Source organism: Falco rusticolus, chromosome 4, assembly GCF_015220075.1.
Source record: "Falco rusticolus isolate bFalRus1 chromosome 4, bFalRus1.pri, whole genome shotgun sequence".
In the NCBI taxonomy this organism is placed as follows: domain Eukaryota; kingdom Metazoa; phylum Chordata; class Aves; order Falconiformes; family Falconidae; genus Falco; species Falco rusticolus.
Window position 1 is genome coordinate 13,042,493 of NC_051190.1, and position 15,747 is coordinate 13,058,239.

The window sequence follows — 15,747 nt, forward strand, 5'->3', positions numbered from 1 at the left end:
TCTGCAGCCCTGGGCAAGTTCAATAACATCTCTGTGCCCCAGGCTGTAAATCAGCTCTTCAGCCACCCAGGGTCTTGCAAGAACAGGCCCATCAGACACTCCAGGACAGGGTCAGAAAAGTGGCTCAACAGAATTAGGTGGGTGAGAAAGAAAAAGAGTGAGAGTCCTTAAAACGTTCGAAAGCTGTAACAATACTATTGCAAACAAACTACCAAATGTAACAGTGAAAAGAACAGTGACCTACATTAGGCATGAGTGTAAGCTTCATCCTAAGTGTAGTTTCATTAGCATTTCATATCCTTTGGATGCTGGCAATGCAGAATGAAGGAAGCTGAGCCTGATGGCCAAGTGCACAGCCCTTCACATTTTCCTCTGCTGGGTCACAGCCACCGGCTGAGAGTTCAGGCATGCTGGGGACATGTCAGTGAATGCTGTAAATGCCCTTTTTTCATGTTCTGGGCTTCTCTCATTTGGCTTTTTTTTAATACATAGACCAAACCAGATAATTTTCGATGATATTGCAGCCGCGGCACAGTTTACTTGAAAGATAAGCGTGGATATATAACAGACCTGGGTCCAGACCAACTCTGGCCACAGCACACTTTTGCAGACAAAGACATCCCTCAGAAAAACAGCAACCTAAATCTGTCCATTTCCCGTTCCTTTTCTGTTGCACAAATATACGTAATAAACATCAAGGCTTAAATATCTCAAAATACAGTAACACATCAACAAAAATCTCAATGAGCTACATGTTCTCCCTGCACTTTTAAGGACACCATCCCACTGCAAAGATGACTCCCTGCTGTCCCCACTCCGCAATTGTGCAAATGCCATCCTCACAAGCAAGGGAAGGTTTACAAAGGAGATGCAGGAGTCCCAGTTCCCTGTCCTTACTCCTTCTCCCACCAATATTTTTCAGCCCTTGAAAAGCATGACAGCGGTGGGTGGCTGTAGGAAGCTCTCCTGTCACGTAAGCAATGGATATCAAACAGGCACGTTATCTCCAGGCGAGCAGGAGCATTCCTGTTTCCTTACCACTGTTACAGAGGTGTAGACGGCACAAACCACCTGGGTCACAGAGTTCATGGCTCTCCCCTTCCTCCTCCACCCTCAGCTCGTCTCTCCATCTCTTCCTCCTCCTCGATGACTTCTTAAGGATCTTCAAAACCTTATTCACTTTATTCATTTGGTCTCACAGCCGTAGAGAGGGGGACGGGATCTCCCCAACCCCTGTATCTCAGCAGCTCCAGCTCCCCAGGAAGGAGGGACAGCCAGAAACAGGCAGGTCACTGGGAGGCACAAAAGCGCTTGTGTGTGCATGCATGCACGCCTCTGTGTCAAAAGCTTCTTTCCACCCAAAGAAAGAGTTTTGGGTGGCAGCGGGAGGGAGGTGGGGGGAAGGAGAGAGAAGGATTTCTTTTGCCTCTGTCCATCCACAGCTCTTGCAGACAACGAAAGCAGCCATTTCGTCTCCCTGATGACTTGGGAAAGCTCATAACTCACAGGGGCAGCAGATCCCGTACAGGGTTTTCAATTTCTGTTTTCAACAATACATGCATTCTGGCAGATTTCAAACGCTCCTCAGGCAAAAGAACCAGCATCAGCTTAGAAAAAGCAGTGACTCTTAAAGAATTCTGGCTTCATTTCAAAGATTAGGAATAGCTAATGCAAATGCATCTATGAGAAAGACTAAATAACTGTGCAGTCTGTAGGAAAGAACTTTGACTCTCCTGGACTTGGCATAATTGCTCACACTTACCCAGCGCCTTTCAGCAATCACTTTAGCACCAACACCTTTAGAAAGAGGCAAGTAATTTCCCCACTTTCCTGCAGACACTGAGGCACTGCAAGGTGAAGTGGCTAGTCAAGACATTTTTAGCAGAACCACTGAATACATTCCCCACAAATAGCTTCTTCTACCTATTTCCAAAGATTGACTCTCTAAACTGCTCAAATAATTTAGAACCTCTAAATGTTTTTAAGTGATCCTCTGGTATTTTTAACCAGACTTTAATGGAGAACAACGCACAGCCTGCAGTGTCCACCTAGGGCCATAGCTGCTCTCCGACACTAACCAAGCCACTGAGAAGGACACAAGAACCCCATGCAGGAAGCTCTAACATGATCTCCTATTCATGGCAATCTCCAACCATAGAGAACTCAGAGTCCCTTCTGCTACTGCCATCCTGGCATTGCAAACTGAGGCAACAGGAGGGAGCTAAGAGCAGTGCTCTTCTTGAAAGAACCATTTTGTTTGGTAAATGACAGTTTTCAGAGTCAGGAATTTAAGTGGAGAACAACCCTGTGTGCTTGGGAAAGGCTGCCTGGGAGTCAGGCAGATGACAGACCCACACCTTTACTGCTGGCTTCTCAGCTGTAAACCAGACCATGAGACATGACTCAAGGTAGATGTTTATTAACCCACTGACACCCATGGGAACCAATGGCAGAGGCAGATTATCAGTTCACTAATAGTCAGGTCAACTCCAGACCAACCTACAAAGGTACTTGGGTGTCTGGTTCCTACTTGCAGGATGAGCTTCCCTTGGAAAACTTTGGGAGCTGAAGTAGCTCCTGACCCTGGGGTTACAGGTCGCACGAGAACCCTTTGCCCCTGGGCCCTGCAGAGAGAGCCAACAGCATTTTATCTCCCACACTGATGCCAAGGAAATGTCCGTTGTGAATGCCTCCTGGCCATTTCAAGGAGAAAAGCTGAGTTTTGGGCAATGTCTGTCACTTTGGGAGAAACCCTCTCCAACCAGGACAGTGGAATTAGTGGAACATAAAGGGCCTTCTCCAAGCAGCCATACGTGGGGTGGACAGTATGTGGCAGCAGAACCAAGAGCCCGTTAATGCACCTAAAACTCCATTCAGAGCAAAATAATTAAGAACAAACCCTGCAGCAGATAGTATTAATGGACGTACAAATTAAATTGTCATACACTCCATTTGAGGCATTATAAATAGACCCATAACTCCCACCACTGAGCAAGATGCAACCCACGCCCATCACCCCCATGGGCAGCCAGCACAGGGCAGTCCATGGCCCACCAGCAACAGCCAACGCCAGCCTTGGTTGACCCTTTCAGGCCTGAACTCTCGCCCACACCAGCACTGCCTCAGATCAGACCCCAACAGCAAGCTTTAGAGGATGCAGTCTTCTCAGCTCATTAAGGCCCAGATTTTAATGAGACACGGCCCCAGACAAGCAATGCTGTGCAAACTGCACAACCCCAGGAAACTGTGCTGTTCACATGTTCCCTCTGAGGCATAATTCTTCTTCTTCCACCTTTCTCTGAGGCAGGAGGTAATTTGCACTGTCTCATCTCAACAGTTTACCATGGTCAGGGCTGGCTCGGCTACAGAGGAGCACAGGCAGCTCTTCTGCTGAGCAAGGATCTCCCTGCCTCCTCTCCAAGGCAGGACAGATGTGCTTGCTTCCCTTTCCTCCTGTCCCTGGACAGCATCCACATCAGAGCCCGCCCCTGAGAAGTGCTCATCCCAGCTTGCATTGATCTCTGCTATTTGCGAGCCCCATGCCCTTCACAGGCATTAAGGATTTCACAGGTGCTCTCGGAGAGGGGCAGGATGCTTGTCCCAGCCTCACACAACAGAGAAACAATTTGCAGCTGTTCCCAGAGAAGATATCAAGCTGGCAGTGGAGTGCCAAAGGGAAAGGGGAAGCTCTACACAGGCAGCAGGGCTTAAGGGTGATGGAACACATAATTCCTGCTAGCACACAGGAGAACCCAACCTTATCCACCCAGGGCAGGGGCAGACTTCAGCCCTAGCCCTGCTCCCCCTTTGCTCAGGCTCCTTCTTGGCACAATCTCAACATACTGGTGTGTCCTTGCCCAAACTTTCCCCCACCTCACTCCATTTCCTCTCTTTTGAGAATGGCTGTAATCCTTCACATATTCCTCATTAGCGAGATTTATGAGTACAATTCCATTTTATTTTGATGGTTAATACTAGCACTAAATGCTGCTGTCATGTCTACATAATTAATAATGAGACTAATAATGCCAAACCAATCTAAGAGTCACTTTATTGGTCTTCAGCATCATTAGTTAGTTAGAGCTGACATAACCAATTCAAGTTGTCGTCCATACTGAATCACCACTACTTCTATAAAAAAAAAAAACACCACAGATTTGGGGCTGTACTGCAGCCCAGATTCTCAATCCAGCAAGAAGTGTTATAGAGGGTCATCTGAGAGTGATCCCCTTCCCACCTAATTAATATTTTAGAGAGCTGCAACAATACAGTGAGCAGCAGGAAAGCAGGACAGTGTGGAGCAACATAAAGCATTTCACTGAGATGAGCTGCTGGGGACCAAAGATACAACTTGCACGTCCCCCCTGTGACTGCTGATGCTACTTGCACTTGGCCCATTCTGCATTTTCCCACCTGCCACAGCATTGTATGGCCCATCACACACATGAATAAGGAAAAATAATCTTTGATGCAATGTCACTGTCTGCCTTAGTGTGCAAACACCTGCAGAGCAACTGCTGTCTGCAGCAGAGAGGTTGGTGTCCACATTCTTTAAAACAGGGTCTGGCTGGACACTATAAAAGATGACCAGCCACCATGAACCCCCCAGGCCTTGTAGGCTACTTTTTTTATGATTAAGTAATCATGAGATCTCTTAAAAACCTGTTTTGGGAAAATTCTGCTTTATGGCCAGCCCGGTTGTTAATCCTGTAGATTGCACTCACACTACTTTCAAAATTTATTCTGCAGTCAGGGCAGCAAGTTACTCTCTATTCATCTGAAGGTCGAAATTGCTGCCTCAAAGCACTAAAGATTTAAGAAGTGAAAAATCCTTCAAAGCAACTCACTAACTACTGTGAGTACTGGAAACACTTTGGTTTCCATTCAGGTAATCACACACTCTTTTCATGTGCTATTCCCACTTAGCTTCACCTTCCACTTCTCACAAATTATCTGAAGCTGTTTGATTAGAGCCAAGACTTGGGTAGAATTTAGGGAAGTTCAACAGTAAGAGTTTAATATTGCTAAGTTAACACAAACTATTTACTTCTCCCTCCTTTCCCAAACAGAGTCCTAGAGTTAAAGTACAGCAGCTATTATGTGTTTTCCAAAGCAAACCACGGATGTTTCAAATTGGTCTCAATTTAGCAGTTTCATTTTTGTGTTAAATGATAAGAAACAGCATTAGCACAAGGGTCATTTACCTGAGTTAGCAGCATGCAGCCGCTGCCTCTTGCTCAACAGAAAAATGAGACTGAGGACAGCCTCCTGATCTACTTTGGCCCGGGCAATCCTCCTTTCCTTCAAGCTCCTGTTTTAATCCAAACCCTGACAGCAGGGACAACCTATGCTCCATGGAAGATGCTGCTCCCTAACCAACAGTATTATTAGGTATTTCTCAGCATCGGAGCATCCCAGGTGATTTCAAACAGGAAAGCAGCTAATGCTATTGTCCTTAATTTTTATAAAACATAGATGTGGTGCACCTGCCACAAAAACACAAAGGGGAAGTAGGTTGTCGGTATGAAGACCCTAACAAGTAAGAGATACAGAAACAAACCCCAAAAATTTTGGGTGCTGGCCCACCCAAGTCACAGCAGAGAGATTTAAGCATACCTAAACTTCTGGCCTGTTTTTTGGCAGGCAGCCCTAGGCAATATTGAAGGCATCACTCTCCAGAGGTAGTGCTTGGAAGTTTGTTCCCAAAGCCAACAGGTCAACCCACACATCACTGACCGTTGCAGTATGGATCTCTGTAACCATATGCAACACATGGGTCCGCTGTGGCATACAGGGGCATCATAGAGACACCATGTCCTTCTTCAGCACTGAGCAAATGCCTCCAAAACAAGGGGATACATCCTGCTCCCAGCACTATTTCACTGGTAAGCCCTTGCCTGAGCTGTCGTTCTTTACCACAATATATTTTGTTTGTTGCACAAGTCTTGAGTTTCTGCTAGGCTTAGTGAGGCTAGAGACAGCACAAAACACCACCTCACTTGCTGCAGTTATTAATCACACCATGCAGCACTGCTGTTAGGCATCATTTAATGAAGTCTTCAACTGCTTTAACACCAATCTATGGCACTGCCCCCCTCTGCAAGTTTCTGCTGACACCCTGCCATTTAACTCCCTTCCCTTAGATATTTTCTAGCTCTTTCAAAGATCATGAGAAGCTTTTGAGAAGACAACCACTTGGTGCCTTGCAACTGCTGCATTGCAAGCAAATTAGTTGGGTCTTTTAGCTTTATTACAAAATAAAACACATGACAATAAATCAAGGCAAGAGAGAAAGTGGATAATGTTGGAGGTTTGCCACCTGTGCGCAGCATCTTAACAGCTTGACTACAGCTACAGAAATGAAAGTTGGGGATTTTAAAATCTTAAGCAATGGAAGAGCACAGGCCTGGCAGAGCAATTACGGATTCACACAGTTCCTTACAACCACTCACGCTAAGCTTATGCTTATTTCAAGGGACTGTGGTCTCAGAATCAAGATTACCAAAAAAAAAAAAAAAAAAAAGGAAAAAAGGTTCAGATAGCTTTAAAAATCTTCCCAATTTTAAAAGCATCAGGTGCAGATTTAGCTTTTTGTATGTTTATTTTTCTGGAGCAGGAAAACACTTATCTATTTAAAGGTATCTATGGATGAATAAAGGGCTGTAATTACTGTAGAGACAAAACCCATACCAGCCACATACATAAATTTCAGTGCCTGACAATGGCCATAGTATTTTCACTGTAACAATAACAATGCTGAGAGCAGGGAATAGAGAGTGGCCATTTATCATGGGAAATGATTAAACATGCCAGGGTAAAATATGAACTTATCTGACTTGCACATTTTCTTTCCCAGGTCCTTTCTTGCAATTACGTTCATTTCTTTCACTTGTTTGATAGTAGTTCACAAAATCTTCCAGCACCTGCACTGCCTTTCTGGCCTCTGAAGGTTGCCGTGTGATCACAACAGCACCACTAATAGCCTTTGTCAAGTCTCAGAGAGCCACAGCCCTGGAAAAGCAGAGTAAAATGACATTTGGTGACTGACACATCCCCTAGGTGTCCCTGGGACTAGCAGAGACCCAAGTGTATGCTGCAGCCAAGCCCAGGAACATGTAGGTAGACGTGTTTCCACTGGAAGGGGAAATGGAGACACCAATATAAAATTGTTAAAGCAAAACCCTAGGTCTTGTTTTGTGAAAGTTTGAACATGGCATGTCAACATACCAGTGGTTTAATTTCAGCTCCACAACTCCATGCTTTCAGATACCATTTCTCAGCACTCCCATGCTATAGATTCTTTGAAATGTTGTTCTGGTTTGGTAAAGAAATCTGGGAAGATGACAACTCTGATCATATGCCAAATGCAGGCTGGCAGACAGCCGCGGAAGGAAGCAAGTTCAGAGAAACATGGAGTTCTTAAGTAGTATAAAGTATCACAAGTGGTACAGACGTATCTGAAGGGACTGATTCTGCAATGATGGCTTCTTGGCAGAGGATGCTCTCTATCCCTTCACAGAGGCAAAAGGTATACAAACGCATGGGTCCAAAATTCTGCTTTCACTTGAATCCCTGAGGCTTGTAGGTGAAGAAATAAAAACAGAACTAAGAGAGATCATGCTGTAAGATACAGCAGTCAAGTTACACCTGCAGATTTTAAGACAGGATGGCTGGAGAACCATCAGTGGAATGAAACTAGAAGCTGCCCTGTGCCAGTGTGAATACAGCCTGAGGGCGTCATGCAGAAGAGGTATTAACCACTCCGGAGTTCGATTCTGAGATGTGGGACTCGGCCCAAACCCTGGTGAAATACGGCCCCTCACAAACAGCGTGTTGTGCGGTGGGTAGCGCCAACGGAGGCAGCAGACACAGCGGCTCGTAAAAACTGGGAAGAGATTTCCTCTGCAGCAGCCCAAAGACATACTGGCAAAGTGATGTATTGCAGTGGGATGAGGTGGGCACAGTTTGCTCTCCCACCTCCTAAACTGTATCTGTTCTATAGGCAAACAGACTATCGCTGCACCTCACACACGGGCTTGGAGCTTGCTGCCTTGCATGGGATTTACACTGACAAATGTTGTTATTATTTTGCAGATCAGAAAGTTGGAGAGAAACAAACCCTACCCTATTCTCCAGTAGTGTCAGGCATGACTGTGAATAATCACCTTCTCAAAGCCTACTCCCAAGCATTACAAGTTGAAATAGCTCTTGCTGCAAGCAAGAAACAGAGGTCAGAGGCAGACGCCTGCAAACAGCAGATGGCTCAGGCTGTAAGGACCTCTCCCTGGCCAGATCATGGAGAGACAGAGCTGCAAACTGGCCCCCCAAAACACCTATCCTTTTATTGGCAGGGAATTCCATAGCTTACCAGTAGGAAAGGCTGTCCTGGTTTCAACTGGAATAGAGTTATTCTTAGTAGCTGGTGCAGTGCTGTGTTTTGGATTTAGTGTGATAACAGGGTTGATAGGACACTGATGGTTTTGGTTGTTGCTGAGTAATATTCATACTAAGTCAAGGACTACAGTTTCTCAGGCCATGCCAGTAAGAGGGCTGGAGGGGCACGGGAAATTGGGAGGGGACACAGCCAGGACAGCTGACCTGAACTAGCCAAAGGGATATTCCATACCATAGAATGTCATGCTAAGTATATAAACGGAAGGAAGAAAGAGAAAGAGGGGGGACATTTGGCATTATGGGGCTTGTCTTCCCAAGTAGCCATTACACATGATGCAGCTCTGCTTTCCTGGGGATTGCTGAGTACCTGCCGGCCCATGGAAGTGCTGAACAAATTCCTTGTTTTGTTTTACTCGCACGCGCATCTTTTGCTTTACCTATTAAACTGTCTTTATTTCAACCCACAAGTTTTCTAACTTTTACTCTTCTGATCCTCTCCCCCACCCCACTGTGGAGCGAGTGAGCGAGCTACTGGGTGGTGCTGCTTGGTTGCCAGCCAGGGTTAACCCATGACAGTGGTGAATGCCATCGCTTCCAGATCCGTGTGAGGTGGCAAGGCATGCCACATGGTGCCAAGCCAACCCCTTGCAATCAACAGGACTTCTGCTTCAACCACCCAGCTAAAAACAGAGATAAGAACACACTGCACCATCAAGATGCTCCTGAGAATCCAAATACTTTCAAGACCTCAAAGCACCCAGACAGCACTGTGATCAGGGCTGCAATACAGGGATCTAAGCTTATTTAGGAGGAACAACAATTTCATTTGCTCCTTCAAATTAAGGACTCCTGTAGCCAGGGCTCAGCTCTTATGAGGGCTACAAGAGGAAGGCTGTTCTCAAGCTTCTTCTTGCCTTCCCCCTCTTCCCTAAGCTTCCACTCTGGATCTCAGCTTGTGTGCCAGAGCTTCCCGGCTGGCTTACCCCTTCCTATTGATGACAGCATCTCCTGAGCCCTGAAGCTGCCATCCCCAGTGAGAAGCAGCCAGCTCAGTGCTCCTAGATCTCACCACCTTCTTAATGTTCTCAAGATACACCATTTGGAAATTAAGTCATGGGCTTATTACAGCTGTTCAGAGGCTCAGCTCTCCTGGTCAGGTACTAAGGAAATGGAAACAAAATACTCTGAATAGATGGTACTGCGAAGCAAAGCAATACACAGCAGTGCTTTTGGTACAAGAAGTTGAGTTACCAGCACCTTGGACAGTTCAGAAACAGAAGGAACATCTTTCTGGACCTAATTTCCCTCTTCCATTTACTTGTGTCTACCCCAGGTCCAACGGAAACCTCAGTGGGATTTCCACTTGCTCTCTGCCATCAATCTGCCTTTGCTTCCACACTGAAGTCATGCATCAGCAGGATGGTTAAGGAAGGACATTTCCACACCATGCCCTGTCAGTACAGATTATTTCACTCGCCTAAGTTCCTTAGGGGTGTAATTTACAGGAAGCCCAAAGAAAGCAGATGTCTAAACCCCTAGGCTTGCAGAGGTAGGTATTACTGAAGCCTGTTGCCAACAGCAGTGAAGTTTAGCATATTCTCTGCAGACATTTATGTTCAGTCCTGTAATCACTACAGATAAAACCAGGTGAAGCTGAAGCTCTTGTTGAAAAAATAGTCACCACACAGCAGTTCCAAGCAAATAACTTTTACCTAAAGAACTTCATTACAGTAAAAGCTCCCTGGATTTTATCCGGACTAGGTTTTAGCTCTGTTGCTTCCCTTGTGTTCCCAAAGAAGCATTCACATTTCCATGCTGTTTCACAGGCTTTCACTTCCCCAAAACATGCCAACTTTTGCTGCTTGCAAGGGGCTGGCAGCCCAATCCCAGCACTTGGTACCAGAACTTCAGGATGGAAGTAAAGGAAGAGACAAAGAGTGGAAACGGGAATGAGGATGTGTACAAGTAGAGAAAGGAAGAACAGAAATAAAGGTTTCTGATTAAATATATGCTTTTCCAAAGGACTGGCAGATTCTGAGAAAACTTTTGATAGAAGCACCTCCATTTTCACAGGCATCCAAGGGAGCCTTGCCGTTGCCTAGCTCTGCTGTGTTTCTCCAAGGTTTCCAACTTCACAGTAGCCACAATGTAGACAACTCTCAGAAACAAACTGATTTGGGGGTCTGCCAGGGCAACCTCAACAGGGATGAGAGAGAGGGATGCAGTCAGCTGTCTAATGGATCAGGCTGTACGGGGAGTCTGGATCAGATTGGTGCTGGAGGCTGAACAAAAATGGTGTACAGTTGTGTTTCCACTTTGTATGCTACAAGCACACGCCATGGTGGCCAAACAGCCTGCTCAGCTCTGACACTTGTAAGTTCATTCATGGCCTAGAAGCACAGGGTTCCGCAGAGCCACAGAGGCTGCAAGCCCCAACAACTGCAAACTGGACTTGAGGCGAATGTTCTCAGCCTCTTACTGCCTCTCACTGAGGAGCTTGAAAGAAGATGACAAGAACAGCACCAAGTTCAGCTGAAGTCCCACACAAATGCCAGACAGCAAACAGCTCTCCTGGAAACACATTTCAGCATTTTCATGAGGAATACTGTGAAATTCCAATTTCTTGGGAATATTTTTAAGTTGAGATATTTTCTGATTCAGAATTCATTCATGAATCATTGTGAATCAATGATTCACTCACAATCATCCTGGTTCACAACGCAAATAAGGTTACCTCCAAGCAATTCCTAAATCTCACATTTCCTTCACAAATATCCACAGCAGCGACTGCTGCAGAAGAACAGAAGGTGCCACATCCATTACAAGAGAATCTGCAGAACGCCCTTGGTCCTGAAGAAGGAAAAAGCTCCAAACTTTTGAGAAAAAAAAAAAAAAAAAAAAGAATAAAGCCTGTGGCAGTTGAGACTCATTATCACCAACAAACAGTCCAAAATGGCATATTTCAAGGTTTCAGGCTGACTCAGCTGTCAAAGCCTGCCATCCTAATCAATGCTTTTAAGAGCATTTACACATAGTGGGGCTTCATCCAAGTCAATGGTCCATCTCTCTGTAATTAAATTTGCCCGTGATGTAAAATCACCAGTATCATCTTATTTAAGGAGGAGCGTGCTAGGTGAGTCAGACCTATACATGGAAATACTGTTCCCAAAAATTGAATCCACTGGAAATTATTCTAGAACAGGATGAGGAGGAGGAGAGGGATAAGTGAAGAGGGACAAAGAAATATTCATAAGTTTGGATTGAATCCAAAACTTAATTTAACAACTGGGACATTCTAAAGAAGAAAAGGCAAAAGGAATTGTATTCAAAATTGCCATTTTCTTTTTACAGAGTTCAGAAAACAAACGCAGCATAATTATTTACTTGAGGGTGGGGTTTTTCTCCTCCTTTTTTAGGTGAGATATTTTGAGCTCCTGGGAGGCCAAAAGTCTTATTTAAACAGTTTGAGACCTACAAAACTCACCTATCACAGAAAGAGGAGGACATTCTTGTATCTCTCCATTCCACAAGCTACTAACAGAAGCCAGGAAGTAAGAGAGGGCTCCTGTTCTCTCGTGGCTGGAATAGCAGAGCCAGCTGCCAAGGGAGCTTGCTTTGCCTCGGACACAGCACCTCCATTTGCTGTACCTCTCTTTGAAAGAGATATGCAGCACGGAGGGGCCTATCCAAGCCATGATTATTAAACACCAGTCAAAGAATTTTAAATATCTCAGTTATTCTCAGCTGAAAATTAATCTCTGGGTTGCAGGGAATGGCTGTGTTGTTACTGGCTGCAATCTCTGATAGCAGCTGATGGACAGAGCCCTGGAAGGCACCATCAGAAACCCGTGAGCCTGACACCCACCCCGTTGCACCACAGCGGGACAGCCCCATGCCTCCTTCCTCTGCTACCAGTAAGGCATTAATTCCCAGTGGAACAACAAACCCATCAAGTAATCATGACAAAAAGCATTCATGACCTTGCCTTTTCTCATGCCAGGATGTTCTTAATGCATATAACCACTGCAAGTGATCAACACTGCTACAAGCACAAGCAAGAAAACTCCAGTCAAGTGACTATCACTCTGTTATTCCAGAATTTTTGACAGCATCCCATTATGTCAGATTGCATTGGGTAAGGTCATATAATCCATCATAACCTGACTTAATGAGGCAATTAAAACCAAATACATTTCACGGACAAACTGCTTGCTATATAGTCCTTCCCTGATTCCACTTGGCTTCACATTTTCTTAGGGATGAACAGCCCAAGACAAACTAAAAGGAGTAAAGGAGTTATTTATTTAACTTCCTTTCAAGTATGTAAAGCATAACAGCGATATACTCCTTCAAACAACAGATAAGTAGCCATGTACCTGGGGGAGGGCAATAGCAGAAAGGTTTCCTTGTGACTGAAATGATAAAAAAATCCACACAATAAAAGGCTTTTTGACCCCCCCCCCTCCCCACGCCCACCCCCATCCCCTTTTTTAAAAAAAAGTAAAATAAGAGGAGGGTGGCAGCTAGGCTTTGCAGAAGGATTAAAATAAAACAACAAATTCCGAAAGCATCACCATGGACTGGTACTGCAAACCCACATCACCACAGTGGGACTACCCCAGCCTGAAGGAACAGCACATCTGGAAATGCAGGGCTTTGGGGTTTGGGGTTTTTTTTTCAGTAAGGATAGTGCAGGAGGCTCTCCTCAGCTCATAGGTTCCTCTCGCACCTGTACAGGAGACAAAGCTCCAAGCTAGAAGCAGTTTGGCTACTTGGATGGAGAAAACCTTTCCTCCTCACCTAACACCCCTATGTGTTGATATATCAGCAGGCAATTTATTTGTCTAGTAAAGCATGGATTATTAGTCAGTGCAAGAGACAAGGTATCAAGCTAGTTGAGCTGAGCACCTGAGATTCACTGTACTTTTTTTTTCTCTCTCTCTTTTTATAATAATAGTAATTTAAAAAAGTATGCTGGATCTGGCTCCTTTACCTTACTAATATTTGGTACACTCAAAGCACCCCTCACTGCCTGGGCCATTTGGAGAAGCAAGCAGCAGCGCAACAGCTCAGCTTGTCCAAAGCACCAGAAGTTATGTTTCAGGCAATTTCCAGGATTTTAATTTGTCATCAAGGAACGTGCAGCCTCCAGATTTACCTGTCACTTCAGTGGGGCACACCAGCAGAGGAGCACCCAGGGCCACATGTACCTCTGGCAGCTTCGTCACCCATTTCTGCATTGCCACATAATCGCTGGTGAGAGCTCCTGGCTCGTTCAGTCTGATTATCCTAGGTCATCTACTGATATTAGAGGTGACACTAATGCACTGCTCTTGCTGGTAAAACTTGAGAGTCAACTCAGAGACAACCCCATCGTGAGCAGCTTGAAAAGAGCGAATGTGGCACTTCCAGCAGCCAGAGCAACACAGATACAAACTCCAGAGAGACCCCAGGACACACATGGCATTCATTCGTACACAACACGGGCACCACAAGTTCACATAGCAGGTGTGTTCGTACAGAGCTATAACCAATGCCCACTCTTTGAAATATGAATTGGAAAATTCTGTGCTGATGCAGACTGGAAACAAACTCTTTGGGTTTTTTATAGCTGATGTATCTTCTAACATATGCTACTAGCACTGGTCATTTTTCTTTCCGAATCTGAGCCCACCAGGACACCAGTTGGCCAAGACCAGGTTTAACACAAGGGGTTGTTTTGGCTAAAAATCTCAGGGAGGCACACACTGCTTCAATGCAAATAGACACTTTTAGCGGAGGGAGCTGCAGCTTTGCACAGAACTCTATACATTTATATGGCTGGATATGAATTAGGATGGGGCAGTTCCACATGCAGTGCACAGGGACCATTAGCAGAACAAACCTGGGAAGAAATGCATTCCTGTTTCCTAGAGAAGTAGTTACTGCATTTATTTTGCCTGAGAAAAATAAAACTACAGAATTTCAAATGAGCAAGAATTCCTGAGTCCTCAAATATCTTCACAGCTATTGAATTGGGTGACCTGAAAACCAGCGCTCACTCAATAGAGAAATGGGATTTTTATAAATATGTGTATCAGCAAATGAATATTTAATGTTTTCTGTATATATCTGTGTTCAGGGCTTGCAGTATTTAAGCAATAAGACTTGTCAGAAAATGTAGTAGCCATGAGATAATTACATCTCTAGGGTATTTTGATGCACAAAGGGCAGACAAGTGCTTGTATTATCTCAAGAATGTTATAATCTTGACATAATCACAACATATAGAAACAGGTTATTGCCGGAAGGGGGGGGGGGGGGGGGGGGGGGGGGGACAGAACGACCACTCCATAGCTTTCTTGTCTCAAAAAATACTATGTTCTTTTATTACCAAAAATAATAATTACACCACTGTACTAGCAATGTTGTCATTACCAACACAGTATTTTCATTAGAAGTTGCTTTCTGCAGTTAAATACACTATTTAATATACAAGAAATTCTCAGCCTAAAACGTATTTTCTAGTGTTTGTCCCCAAATTTAAAGCCCATTATATTTCCAGTCAGAAGGAAGCCATTTCAAAAGTGTTTCTTTCAGTCCTTTCTGATATTTCTGAATAAAAATAAATGTCCCCTGTCAGCAAAATGCTAACATGAGCTTTAGGAAAAATTCAGCCACACTTAAGTACTTTGATGAATCAGGACCTAAGACATTTTCTAGATACCGTAAGCCTAATTCTGGCCTCCTTTTATGCTGGTGTCAATCTAGACTAACCTCATCCTCTTCAACACAGCTAAATCCAGACTGACATCAGCACAGTCAGACCCAGCCTCCTGCTCTTTTAAAGGCTTTTTCACTGCAAAAACTAAACAAAATTTGTTGCTAGGGCAAACATCTCCCTTGAAACTCCTGGCTGTGGCAAAGCCCTACCTTGCAGGTCCAAAGCTTGGCCAGGGCTGCATGTGGGAAAACATCACCCACATGCAGGTTTGCCAGTGCTGTAGACTATTGGAAAATATTTCACTTTTTAGGACTGCTACCAAGCTGAGCCATGGGGGAGGCTTATTTTTATGCAAGAGAAAAAGCACCAATGCCAGCACCGATGTCAAAGGCTTGCCAAGCCTCTTTTCACAGGGGATCTAGAGGGAAGGGTCTGCACACAGCATGGTGATATACCTTCTGCGCCTCCTTTTGCTAGCTCAGGTCTTTTCAGGCACACGATCAGCAGTCCCATGCCAGAGAGCAACATAATCACCACCACTGCTGTGCCACAAGCAGTGGGGACAACTGTTAGGAGGAACAGAGCTGTGATCTTAAGAAGTGTTTCTCCCTGCCCTTATAAATGACTTACTGGCTGTTTGACCAGCAAAT

The 15,747-nt window shown here is 44.8% G+C and overlaps 1 protein-coding gene across 3 annotated transcripts in view; it reads right to left on the bottom strand.

Annotated features, from left to right (window-relative positions):
* Nucleotides 1-15,747, bottom strand: part of GRIP2 (glutamate receptor interacting protein 2) — a 285,022-nt gene that overhangs the window by 146,901 nt on the left and 122,374 nt on the right. For 2 of the 3 annotated variants that reach the window (XM_037385784.1, XM_037385783.1), the window contains exon 1: nucleotides 1,039-1,213. The exons of the other annotated variant lie outside the window; for it this stretch is intronic. In XM_037385784.1, the coding sequence (XP_037241681.1) occupies nucleotides 1,039-1,189 (151 nt within the window). In that variant the 5' untranslated portion in view covers nucleotides 1,190-1,213. Of the gene's footprint in view, nucleotides 1-1,038; nucleotides 1,214-15,747 lie in introns of those variants that run through there. 3 annotated transcript variants of the gene reach the window in all.